This window comes from Gymnoscopelus braueri (genome assembly GCF_963280865.1).
Source record: "Gymnoscopelus braueri genome assembly, chromosome: 6".
NCBI classification, from domain to species: domain Eukaryota; kingdom Metazoa; phylum Chordata; class Actinopteri; order Myctophiformes; family Myctophidae; genus Gymnoscopelus; species Gymnoscopelus braueri.
The window spans coordinates 47,996,775-48,010,453 of record NC_137607.1 but is presented as its reverse complement, the minus strand read 5'-3'; the positions used below and the strand labels follow the sequence as shown (position 1 = coordinate 48,010,453).

The following is a 13,679-nucleotide window of genomic DNA, read 5'->3' as shown; positions in this document are numbered from 1 at the left end:
TAAAATATGGATAAAATGGTTAAAATGATTGTGATGCTATATTAACTATATTTTGCTGGGGACCTCAATAACCCCTGGGGGTCCCTGGACCACACTTTGAGAACGAGTGCCATAGATCAACTGTAAGCTTGATTGATTGATTTTATTTTGTGATATCACATAAAAAGAGCACAATAGCACTTTCCCGACATAAAGCATCATAGCACCACCGAGGACGAAAACACAATAAAGCCAGAGGGCTTATTTCCATTGTGGTCCTCTTCACATAAAAACACTAAACAGCATAACAAACAAAAATGCAACAATACAGATATACATAAAAACTAGAAAGACTTCTGACTTCATGGCTTGGCCTTTGCTGTTCTTTGCCACGTGACCCGGCCCCCAGGCACAGGGGGGTGGATTACTGTACATGATTATATGAATGTGTTACTATGACACATCAGCCCTCCTCTGAGCGCTGCACCTGAACACCTAATCCCATTAATACTCGGCTTGATTTTTCCACAAAGTCCTTCCTGGCCAGATAGATTAGAGCTCCTCTCGGTTATAGACTAGACACATGGCTGACAGTGTGGAATGTTGGAATCTTCTGTCTTTGTGGCTGTAAGTGTTGGAAATTATTTCACGTTTGTTCGAGACCTGTTGAACAGATAGAGATACCAGGGGCGGGTGGGTGGAGTAAGAACGGTGGAGAGGGAAGCCCATATTAAACATAAAACAAAGTCACGCTTGGCCGCCAACTAGGAGGTAATCCTGACAGGTCGTTGTGATCTTTGCCCAGGAAAAAGTTGCTTCCAAAAAGTGAGGGATTTGTCTGCTACACACGTCTGTCAAGCACTGGACTAGAAAGTTATGGAGTCCATCTCTGACTTGCCTCCATTTCTTCCCTGTGTTAAGGGTCAGTCTGGCTATAGCGTTGGTTTGCAATGCAAATGCACTGTGAAGTTTTGTGTACTTAAGTTGACAATCTCCATCACAGCCTGGTGTCCGGACGTATTGCAGGCTAGCCTTCCCTCAGTCACGACTCACATGTCATCCGTAGTGGACCCCTGCTACTGATTACTGATTAGAATCAGCTGTGCAGGGAAAAGGGGAGGGGGTGGTGGGTGTCGCATACTAAGGAACCCCCTTGCAAAGCCAGTAATTCGCCGAGTTCCTCCACCCTCCTCTGTCTGCTAGTTACAGATTTACATGCTGCAGTTAATGCACATACTAAAAGTGCTCTGTGTTATCTGTTATCCAGATGACTGTTCTCACCACATAGACAGGGCTCCCTGGGTCATACATAATTGTGTCTGTGTGCTTTTTGTGACTGCCGCAGTTTCCTCTAGAATCGATCATCGATTCTCATCCTTTTTCATCTCGGAGACCCCCAATCTACACTGTGAAATCGTCAGTGTTAAATCAAATATATAGGGAAGGGTCATGATTTCAAGGACCACCATAACTCTAAGAGTGTACACATGGAACCAAACCAAAACGCTTTGTACACTCTCAGAGTTACAGTACCTGTAAAGGTCCATTTGTTTTCCAATTTTAGCTGTGGACCCCTGGAACCAACCTCACGTTGATAACCGGCGCTAGTATGCTGTTGCATCCGACCTTGGCTTTTGACAGGAAGCATAGCCCACATTGCCTTGGCTGGAGAAGACCCTTCTGCGCTCCTGTGAGCTGACTCTTAAGTGTTGTGGTGACACAACACTGGGGACGCCAAATCTCCACCTAATCACCCTTTAAGCCCTGCAGGGCTCTGGGCAGCGATGCTGCCTTGGCAAGGAAGGAATCCACTGGCCCTGTTTGTGGGGAAGTGCAGTAAAACTCAAGCAATAGGACAGCAGCCCCTCCTGTTGTCTGATGTCATTTTAGATCTACAAGCTCATTGCGCTACGAGCTTGTAGATCTGCTATTTAAAAATGTGCACATTTTTGAATATATATATATATATATATATATATATATATACATATATATATTTATACATGCATACATACATACATACATACATACATACATACATACATACATACATACATACATTTTTAACTTGAATCTTTGCTCCTGGTGGGGGTCCCTGGAACAAAATATGTTGAGATGGGGTCCGCCGCCAAATACATATCATTTTGGGTGCTCCTTGACATGAAAAAGTTTGAGAACCACTGATATATAGCAACATAAAAAAATATATATATATTCAAAGATATGCACAAATGTTCACGATTTTTCAAAGAAATAGCAGATCTACAAGCTCGTAGCGCGACACTCGGTGCCGCACTATGAGCTTGTAGCTATTTCTGAATAGCCCAAAGAATAAAATAATGGTTATAGCTAAAAAATATCTAAAATGGCACAGTATGCGTTCCGGATTGAATGGGTTAAGATCAGAGAAAAAAGACATGTAAAGGAGGTGGTTTGTTTTACTCAACGTCTGTTTGAGAATTTTCAGTCGTACGTAACAGGAAAGGGAGAAAGGAAGACCTTTTGTAAAAGTATTGAAAAATGGCAATACTCGTGTAAAGTAAAAGCATGTCAAAATTGGGCTCAGGTACAGCACTTGAGTAAATGTACTTAGTTACTTTCCCCCACTGCCTGCCTATACACGAAGCCACCTCTTTTAATCACTAGGTGCTGTCTCAGTGCAGCAGCAGCAGTATTGAGTCAACTGCGGGGTCAGGTTGGCTCTGCCCTCCTAAATGGAATGGCATCCTGGGTACTTGGCCAGACCGACACAATGCCACAACCTGCTCATTTATCTACCTGCAACAGCAGCAACGACAGCAGAGATTCACTGAGCTGCCGTTAACCCATTAAGACCGGGAAAGCATTATTTTTATATTTGTGAAATATTTGGTTCCAGGGACATCCAGAAGCAAAGATTTTAGTTAAAGATGTTCAAGATTCTTTTTTAAATAGCAGATCTACAAGCTCATAGCGCTGCACTCCATGCTGCGCTATGAGCTTTATTTGAATAGCCCAATAGTATAAAATAATGGTTATAGCTCAAATAAAAAAAATTACACAGATGTGTTCCCCGGATTGAATGGGTTAAATCATAAGACGAGCGTCGGCACGCTGTAAAAACAACATGCCAACGGTGTGAACGCACGTCGTTTGCATGGCGGGCCAGTGTTGTGACGAGGGAGGTATTTTTAGTCGTCATTCTTTTCTGTGGCACCGCTGTGTGTTTCCACTCAAGTGTCTGCTGTCACAGTGAGGTCTTTATGACCTCACTGTTCCTGCTCCCATTTGGCACTGTGTCCATACTCAGGGGTCAGTGTGTTTGTTCCTCTGTGTGTGTGCGTGTGTCTTCGTATTACTATACTTGTGAGGGCTAAATGACCATTTTCCTGGTCCTCACAACAACATAGACTTTTAGAAGGTTAGGTTTGGGGGTTAGAGTTAGAATTCTGCTTGATTATTAGACCCTCCAGAAAACAAATCCTTGATTATGCGGGCAAAAATCCTTGATTTTGCGATGAAATATGCGGGGGTTTTATGTGATTTTATGCAGTGAAATTGCGGGAAGTTTTGTATATAATATTCAAAATATGTGAAACATGCGAAAAGTTTGAAAATATGCGAAATATGAGCAGCATATTTTGCGAATCGCCCTTCAAAAAAACAAGTGACCCTGCATTATTATGCGCATAATCGCAACCGAAAACAATTACGATCTACAAGCTGCCACACGTTGTAAGCTTGTATATCTGCAATTTTTCAGCATTAGGCTTAAGGTAAAATATTGCAAAAATGGCATTCATGAAATCGCCGTCCTAAAATGTTGATGTCCTCACAAGTGTGGTAATACCAGCCTGTGTTTGTGTGTGATACAGTGTGGGAAGGATGCCTAATGCTGCTCTATGCATCAGCTAAAACAAGAGGATGCTCCTGAGACTGGGAGAGGGGGAGGGAGAGGTTGTGTGAGTGAGGGGGTCGATGGGGGGTGTGGGGGGCTCTTTTAAGCAACATCCACGGTGTCTAAATTCAGCCACCACCTTCAGAAGTTTACCAAACGGATTATTAACCCATTCAATCCGGGAACGCATACTGTGTCATTTTAGATTTTTAGCTATAGAGCTTGTAGATCTGCATTTCTTTTGGAAAAATCTTGAAAGTTTGTGTAAATCTTTGAATATATTTATTTAATTTTTAACTCAAATCTTTGCTTCTGGGGATTCTACCAATGTCTTCTAAATCCTAAAATTTTTTTTTTTTATTTACTTATGTTACTATAATATCAGTGGTTCTCAAACTTTTCATGTGAAGGACCCCCAAAATGTTATGTATCTCAAAATATTTTGTTCCAGGGACCCCCCAGAAGCAAAGATTTGAGTTTAAAATGTATATACATTTTCATGATTTTTCAAAAATAGATCTACAAGCTCATATCGCTCATAGCGCGCTCGATACACGGATGCGTAACCGGAGGATTGAATGGGTTAAAAGAGACCACAGGAACCTTTAATTAAACTGTTGGCTGGTTGTCTGCCAAAGTAGCTGCTGTCAGAAGAAGAGACAAACTTACCGACGGCAGCCAAAATGTACTAGCGTTTGGCTGGTGACGGCGTGTTAATTTCCTACCCTGATCCTAGATGAATTAGCCCACTAATGCAAGCTAATGGTGTCATTACAGCGTTTCAATTAAGCCACTCATCGGCATCATCCCCTCCCCTGCTTTTTGTATTCTTCTGCCCCGTTTTTCTTTTCCTCATTGGCCTTGTAAGACTTCTGCATTATTCGCAAAACACTAAGCAAATCCTTGATGGTTCATTCTTCATATCGTTGCTGTCGGGTAGAAACCTCTCTCCATATTTAATGTTTTTTTATTTTTATTAATGCCCTACTTGATCATACTACAGCGTCACACAAAAGCATCAAAAGTAGCAGATAGACAAGCTCAAAACGCGGCGCGAAACACGGTGTGGCTTTTGCCGTTTTTGAATTTGAATCCTGAAAAGTAACAGTTTTGGACATATGAGGTTTCTGCCCGACAGAGAAGATATGTGTATTGATGCTGTGACAATACACTGTGACCGTGTGAGTCAGTTGCGGTATAACGTTACCAGATGTGACACAGCGTTGTGCTGTGGGTTCTTGGGCAGATGATTAACGTTGTAAAGCAAAACAAAATGAATCGACAAAAAAAGATGCTCTTTCCTTTGTCCAAAATGTCTATTGTATATTTGTACCAAACCATGACCATACATACATGTTTCAGATTAGCCTTAGAAAAAATATATTGACATCATTCCAAGCTGTCGGAAAAGCAGCAGACACTCATCCACACTTCTGAAAGCTCTTAATGTTCTGCCCCTTGTGCTGGTTAAAGTTCCCTTTGTTGTTATTGTAGCCTGGCTCCAGACCATAGATTCAGATTCAGTCTGATAATCAGGCTACTATTATTGCCTTTTTGTGCTTTAAACACAAGGTTGAAAACTGTTCTAGCCCATTTAGACCTGAGGCCTATTCTAAAAATGCCTTCTAAATCCTGACACCGATGCTTTCCCGGATTGAAAGGGCTAGTCATGACACTTATCTCCATCATTCAGAAAATGGTTTGGCTAGTTCTCAGCCAGTGCATTACCTCAGGTGTGCAAAGAAGGACAGACTGATGTCATTGCAACCTTCTACAATAATTGCAAAGGTTATAGCTTTTTAATTGTACAACGCGTGATAGGTTGTAAAATCACCTGCATCCACTCAAGATTGGAAAAGAGCTTTTGTAAAAGTAGACGAGAGCGCACAGCGGCACATATTGCAGGCGAAAGACACAGCTGGATTCAGTAAAGTGATGAAAAATAAGTTACTTTGGGACCTAAATCACAATTCCTGAACAATATTCTTTTTTTAAATTTGAGATTGCATAATGAAATGATTTCATTACCTCCAGGTAGTCACTGCCTGCCTGCACTACGCTGCAGCTGACAAGATGACAGACAATCGATAGCTATACCATCATGGTTCTGATGACGGATAATCGATAGCTATACAATCATGTTTCTGGGTGCAGAACCTTGAGGGTGCTCTTCAGCCTGAAAAGTACAATCTCTACCTGAATAATTAAGTAAGAAAAAATAAACGCTGCAACTTCACTTGGAAAGGAGACAGCTTAGGTGGTCGGGCATCTAGTATGGATGCCCCCCCCCCCCCCGAGGGTCTTCTAGGGAGGTCCTCGCTGCACGTCCCACTGGGAGGAGACCCCCAGGCAGACCAAGGACCAGATGGGGGGATTATATCTCCACACTGGTCTTGGAGCGCCTCGGGATCCCCCAGGAGGAAGTGGCTTGGGAAAGGGAAGTCTGGATCTTTATGCTAGAATTGTTGCCCCCGCAGTGGTTGAAGATGGATGGATTATATTAATGTTTGTTTTTTTTACTTTGTTTTTTACTTTAGTTTGTTGTTTATCTCAGTTATCTCATTGTGTTTTACTTTGCATTAGTATTGCCCCCGTTTGATTAATACTGCATCATCCAAGTTCATTATTATCATCGCCAGCACCCTGCTGCAGTTCTCATAAAGAATTTGGCAGGAGACCGAGAGACTGATGTGGTGGATGTGTGCTGGATGATGTCAGACTCACTTACAAGGATATGAGAGTTCCAACACAGGGCAGAAACACAAAGGTCATCTGTGTGAACGGGTGCACAATGAGCCTTGTCAATGAAAAGTGACAGTACCCCATGTAATTAGCGCACAATAATACCGGGGTCTGCACAGCGGGTCGTGTAAGATCTGTGTCAGTGGATTGGGATTATGTAATAGCACAAGCTACCACAGCTGTCAGCATTGAGCACTGCTCTGCCATTACGCTGACTTATGCCCTGGCCTTATTGCTAGGCCCTTGCGTCACCCATCCCCACAGTCAGGGCTATAAGTCTGATGTGTGATGGGGCTTTTTGGCCTTTTTGGCTGCGCGTCAGGGTGGAGTGGATCAGGGCCCTGGCTGTTTATGTGGTTTTAACAGCAGACGGATGGCTGGCTAGCTGGCCCGCTATAGCAGGGCAGAAGTGGAAACCTCATTCTTTGCACACTAACACAGATTGACAATGTCACAGGAAAAGAGACAAATAAACGGATTGAGGAAACAAGCGGGGAGGGAAGGGTGTTTTCCCTACTGTCGTGGCCCCATACCCTCTCTGTCACAGCACTTCCTAAAGCGTTTCAACGTCCATAGCATATCATGTACAGTATACTGTATATCTGCTGCTATGCTCACGCATTATGTCTTACCTCAGGTACTTACCGGGGATAGATATACGGTACTATGTGTAAATATGTAGATCATTTGTTTGTTTTTATTGATCTATCTTCCCCCTCGCCTCCCCCCTCTTCTTTCCTTTCTCTTACGGAAATAACAAAAACTATGGACCTTGCACAAAAAAAAGAATTTCACCCACTGTTTTACACCTGTAAACCAGTGATGTGACAGTAAAGTTGATTCTGTTTGAGCTGAGCTCCTAGCGTATTGCTCAGCCAGCCTGGGAGAGACCGGGCTCTCCCTCTGACCCATGCTCTCCAGGCTGTGGCCTTGGACACTGGAGAACAGGCCTTTGATGAGTCACTGTGCCCCTCCTCCTCCCTGGGCTGGTACAGTAGTCTGCGAGCTGATGCCTAATTTAGCTTACATTTGCTGGAAGGACCACATGGCATTAAACAGTATAGCTGAAATTGCACACAACTAAAGGCTGCAACGAATGATTAATCCGTTGATTATTATTATTTTGTTTATGATGTGATTTATTCAGACCACCAAATGACAGTATAAGCCTTATACTGTTACCATAATGTTTTACTTGGTTACCTTATCATAAGGTAATCAGGTAAAACATTATGGTAAATGCTCATGACCCAAACTGACATCTTGAAATTGCTGTTACTTTTATAATTCTTTTTACTTCTAAATCTCATTAGATAACTTTTCGGTTGATCAGTCATTTAACTAAGCGACATGCCGCGCCGTGTGAGCATGTTCACAGGTTCTGTACGCTACGGCATGGTTTCAGATAAGATAAACCTTTTTGATCTAGATGGGGAAATTAATTCTCTCAGAACCTCATAACTGCCCTGCTCAGGAGGTTGTACTAACCTGAGTTCTGGGAATCAGTGGGAGGAGCAAGCAGTGCTGTTGCTCTGGATTGGTGGATCTGAGCTGAAGACACTGGAACCAGATGCTCCAGCAACACATTTAAAGTACGAATATCTGCGACAGTGAAATCAAATGGAAAAACTCTCTCAGTGCAGACCATGACCCGAGTTGGAATCCAACCCCTGTCTTGTGTCACGTCTCTTCCTTGGTTTCCTGTTCCTCTACTACACTTTATCTGAAATCAATATAAATTACCAAATGTAAAAAATACAACAAAAACAGATAATGAACAGGGCAATCAATTAGTTTGTTGAAATGTTCACATACAACGTCAGTAAAGAAATGATATCAGCAGTTTTTTATGACGGTTGGTTCTGGTTGTCATGGAAACGTAAACAATAAACAATCGCAGAACTTCACAGGTTGTGGAAGTTTCCAGGTTATGGAAGGTTATGGATTACCGTTTCTATTGGATAAGATCCAATAATGCACATACCATTATACTGTATATACAGTCAATATTACACACACACACACACACCCCACATGCAATGAGACGTGGATGTTGATAGAGAGGCTTTCTTCTCTCAGTGACGTTACACTGGCCTCACTTCACGTCGTCACTGTCTGCTTGGCCTGCATGTCTTTTTCTTGGTCTCTCTCTCTCTCTCATACACACATTTACTCCTCAATTCAAGTTCAGTAGGACAGTGTGATTCCTCTGAGAGCCAGGAATACCGCCAGTGGCTGACTAATGCACAATGAAATGGAACAACTGCACTTGCTTTTTGGACTTCACTTTTGTGCTACTGGCCTCAAATGTTAGGAATTTCCTCCCAGCATCCCTACGTCAGTCCTAAACACATTAATTGGCTGGCATTGATTTAGTTCAGCCTTAACAAAGAACAGACCAAGAGTCAGCCCCTATAGAGGCTGTGCTGCTCCTTAAGCAGCACAGCAGCTAAATGTATACTTACTTGCGCACTGTTGTTGCCTGTGTTAAATAGCAGCTATACAAGCTCACTATGCGTTGTTTAAATCAGGCTAGTTTAAATCGGGCTTTACACAAATGGTTTGAACTAACCGTCATTGCCTTTCTTATAGCCCTGCAAGTTAAAATGAAGATGCACATCGAATTCCATGATAATCCAGTCAGCAGTTTTTGAGACTTGTTTTGAACAAAAGCGGTGGACGGACCAACCGACCTTGGTATCCTTTTAGAGCCGTGCCGCTAGTGGCATGCCTGTAGCTACCAGGAGAACATCAAGGTCATGTTGTCACCATTTTGGGGGGTTTGTGCATATCTTTGCCGTTGGGCAGAAACCTCTTATCTCCATATTTTTACTTTTTGTGTTTTTTTCGTAAATTAATTCCCTGCTTGATCATACTACAGCGTCACACAGCATCAGCGCCACACAGCATCAAAAGCAGATCTGCTGCTTTTGCAAAAAAAAAAAATTGAATCCTGAAAACGAACAGTTTTGGACATAGGTTTCCACCCGACAGAGACGACATGAGGGAGAGAGACGGAAAGAGATAGAGCAAACATAGCTTTCATCGTTTGATTTTGTCAGTATTTTGTGAAATAAATAGGCTATAGTTGTAAATGTATAGAATCTACTCAGGCTGCTTTATCACTAGACGTCAACACTGCTGTTATGACATGTCACGCCTCTGTGGAACAGCTTTGTTTGAGTCTGTGTAAAAAAAAAAAGTCCTACGCACCTGTCACCAACCTTTGAGGTGTGCATCGGCCTTCTTCTAAAAAAAAATGTAAAAGCAAGGCCGGCTTTAATAACGTCTCTTTGTTACGCCACTATTGCAGGATCTCTGTATGTATAAAATGACTATAGATGTCATGGGGTGGGGGCTGCTTGCGTCAAATCAAATCATATCAAATCCAACTTCATTTGTATAGCACATTTATATCAGCCCAAAGCCGACCAAAGTGCTGTAAACAAAGCAATTCGAAGCATAAAGAAACATCAACAAATAATATGCATTGACACAGAATAACAAAAAACTATGCAAAGATAAGACAGATCAGGAGAGCTAAATACAACTGAAAGCAAGAGAGAACAGATGAGTTTTAAGTAAGGATTTAAAAGTCCCAATCGACTAGGCAGATCTAATGGGGGAGGGGCAACATGTTCCAGAGCCTGGGGCCCGCAGCCGCAAAAGTCGTATGAACGACCAGCAACAACTTGTCCGCAGACCTTAAAGCCCTGGCTGGGATATAGGGCTGGAGTATATCAGAAATATAAGAGGGTGACAGGCCGTGAAGGGTTTGGTCAGAAAGCTTGGTCAGAAAGAGAAAATCGTCATTTTAAATGAGCAAGTCATGAACACAGAATAGACTACAGCCATTGTAGTGGCAACCTTTTCCATTTTTTTACAAGCTCAACAAATTTCCTCAGGTGTCTTTGTCCAAATGTTTGCCGTTATATAAATGACCTTTTAGGCTTGTGAAACTGAGCGGTGGGTCAGCATGGTTTATTTGAACACTGTTACTGAAGCTGGACCCTGGTAGAAGGCGCCGTCAGAAGTGCAGAGTGAATGAGGGGTCACAGCAGCTCCTTTGATCAGCAGCAGGAGTTGGTGGTGTAATCTGTTCCTTAGGAAATGATGGCTGGACCAGACTGTGAATTATACTCTGCTGCTGAATGCTTCACCGAGCAGCTTCTCTTCCCAAAACCACTCTGTCCACTTGTTTTTTCTACTTTATTGGACTATAGCAGTGGTTCCCAAACCTTTTAGCTCAAGACCAGAAAGAGAAATGAGACATTTGCCCCGGGCCCAAACTAGTGAAAATAGTTCACTACTTGTTAAACTTTTGATTTGATTTATTTATGCCATTTTTATTTATTTATTTATCCATAAAAATTGGTCCGCGACCGAAACATGGGTCTCGACTCCCGACCCACTGTTAGGGAAACAGTGGACTACATGGATTTGACATTGTAAATGAGTGTTACTCTTGAGACATTTCCATGGTTGTCCTTGATTTGAGGATGCCACCTTAGCATTTATGATGTTAGTAGATGGACAAGAATTGAGAGAACAAAAACCAAACCAGCCACGACTACAGCACCACAGGAACCATGGTAACATTGCACTACATTTTAACATGGTAGATTACCATCCAAACGACATATTTTTAGAACACTGGTAAACCAAATGTAAATATGTTGTATTCCTATTTAAGTATGTCATGTTGACTTTTACATATTTTTGTCTGTCTGTCAAAAGTTAAATGCAAGACTCAATATTATTGTTGTAAAGCTAAAAGGCATTAGGAGAGACTGGGTAGCATTGCTAGTGAGCTCCCCTTCACAATTACCCCAATGCTCAATGAATTAACTACCGAAATTCACACCAAGTCTCTCCTCCCCTCCGAATGCATTCTTTAGACTGTTTAGAGTTTAATAAGGCATTGAACTTTTCTCGGCACCTCACTCAAAATAGCACACTCAGTGCCACACAGTTCAGCATTTCCTGAGTCTGCACTGGACCCATGCCTGCATAAACGCCCCCCCCCCCCCCCCCCCCCTCCCTCCCCGTCCCGCATGCGGTTCCAGGGGAACTGAAGAGGGACTTTTGTGGACCGAGAGGAATAAAGAGATTTTAACCACTTCAAGCCCTATTTTCCAGGAGTGTTCAATTTTTTTTTGAAAAATAGCTGATCCACAATCTCACAACGTGTCGCATTGTGATTTGTGACCCATTGCAAGCTTGTAGATCAGCTGTTTTTTGTTAGTTTTTTCTTCGAAAATGTTCACCTTATAATGACATGCCCCAAAATAGGGACGCCAGAGTTAATGTAGTTAAAAGCAATGAACATTGGTAGAGATTTGGGCTCAAAGACTCAAAAAGATGAATCGGATAGAATAGTGACAGACAGAGAACAAAAATGCTTTAAATGAGGCGAGAGAGAGAGAGAGAGAGAGAGAGAGAGACAGGGGTTGAGTCAGATCCATCGCCCGCCTGCCGTTTGAGTTGCTCTGGGAGAGTAAAGGAAGAGGATGAGTGAGGAGAGGAGGGGAGGGGAGGGGTTGGTGGTAGATGTGAGTGACTCCCCATCCTTATACGGTCACATGCAGCCCTGGCACGAACACACACACACACATCGAGAGCCGAGCCGGGGAAAACATGCTCATTTAGAGCTTACATAAACACGTCGACCCTCAGACCCCCCCCCCCCCCCTCCTCCCAGCCAGCGTTAGAGGAAGGGAGAGGAACACTGTGGAATTCCAAAAGGGAGTGCAGTACAGTGCCTTGTCGAGAAATTCCTGGGCTTTTGGAAGCGTCCACTCCAGTCAGTGACTCTCCTGCAAACGTCAGGACTGAAAAAGGAAAACGCTGCCATTTCTTGGCAGCCATTCCTTCCTTCCTACCTGCTGCTGGTTGTGGTCTGAGGGTTGCTCTAATGGTGGGGGATGAGACATTTAAAACTTGATTCGCATCTTTATTGAGATAAAATAATGTAACAATTTTCAACTAAACCTGGCATCATTATTTTGGACATTTCATAGGCAAACATTTTTCAAACGTTTTAAAGAATAGCTGATCTACTAGCGTGCGATGTGACACGTGAGTTTGTAGATCAGCTTGGCTTCTTTTATATATTTAGGGCTTAACCACTTGAAGCCAAGCGTCCATATTCTGCCGTGAACATTAGCCAAAAAATAGCTGATCTACAAGCTTGTGGCGCATTGTGAGCTTGTTGATCGGCTATTTTTGGCGAAGAGATTTGGTGTAGATGGAAAAAGTGGTCGAAGTACCGTTGTAAGTCCGGTTCTCTGAGACTACAGGGGGTTTAAGTGGTTAAGACTTGATAATGATGATGATATGATCTTAATAAATCATGTTTGTTTTCTCTAGGTTTTTTTTGTCTGTATGTATTGCTCTGTGGTTGCTCTGTAAAACATTTAGTGACCAAGCCTGTTCTTTCTCACCTCTAGGGGACTCGTACGATGTGTGCGCCATCTGCCTGGACGAGTACGAGGAAGGAGACAAGCTCAGGGTCCTGCCATGTTCTCATGGTGAGAACACTGCACTGATGTCCCTTAAATCTGCTGCTACACCCATGAGTCCACTCCCTCTCGCTGTTGTCGGGCAGAAACCTCTTATATCCATATTTTAACTTTTTCGTGTTTTCTTTTTAAATTTTAATTAATGCCCTACATGATCATACTACAGAGTCATACAAAAGCATCAAAAGTAGCAGATCCACAAGCTCGAAACGCTGCGTGAAGCGACACGTTTTGAGCTTGTAGATCTGTTACTTTTGCTATTTTTGAATTTGAATCCTGCTAAGTAACAGTTTTGGACATATGAGGTTTCCACCCGACAGACGATTTTTTTAAACACACACACACACACACACACACACACACACACACACACACACACACACACATCTGTATTACTATACTTGTGAGGACATCAATATTTTAGGACAGCGTTTTTTCGGAATGCAATTCCACTAAGTATAAATCTGCCATAACTCCAACCTTAACCCCTAAAACTAAACTCTAAATCACTCATCAACCACAGTATTCACCCTACTGTAAAATAAACTGAACTCTTGTCA

At 42.5% G+C, this 13,679-nt stretch overlaps 1 protein-coding gene across 2 annotated transcripts in view; it reads left to right on the top strand.

Annotated features, from left to right (window-relative positions):
- The window catches only part of rnf13 (ring finger protein 13), an 86,920-nt gene that overhangs the window by 69,177 nt on the left and 4,064 nt on the right, over nt 1-13,679 (top strand). For both annotated transcript variants that reach the window (XM_080430233.1, XM_080430234.1), the window contains exon 9: nt 13,048-13,128. In XM_080430233.1, coding sequence (XP_080286359.1) covers nt 13,048-13,128 — 81 coding nt within the window. The remainder of the gene's footprint in view (nt 1-13,047; nt 13,129-13,679) is intronic.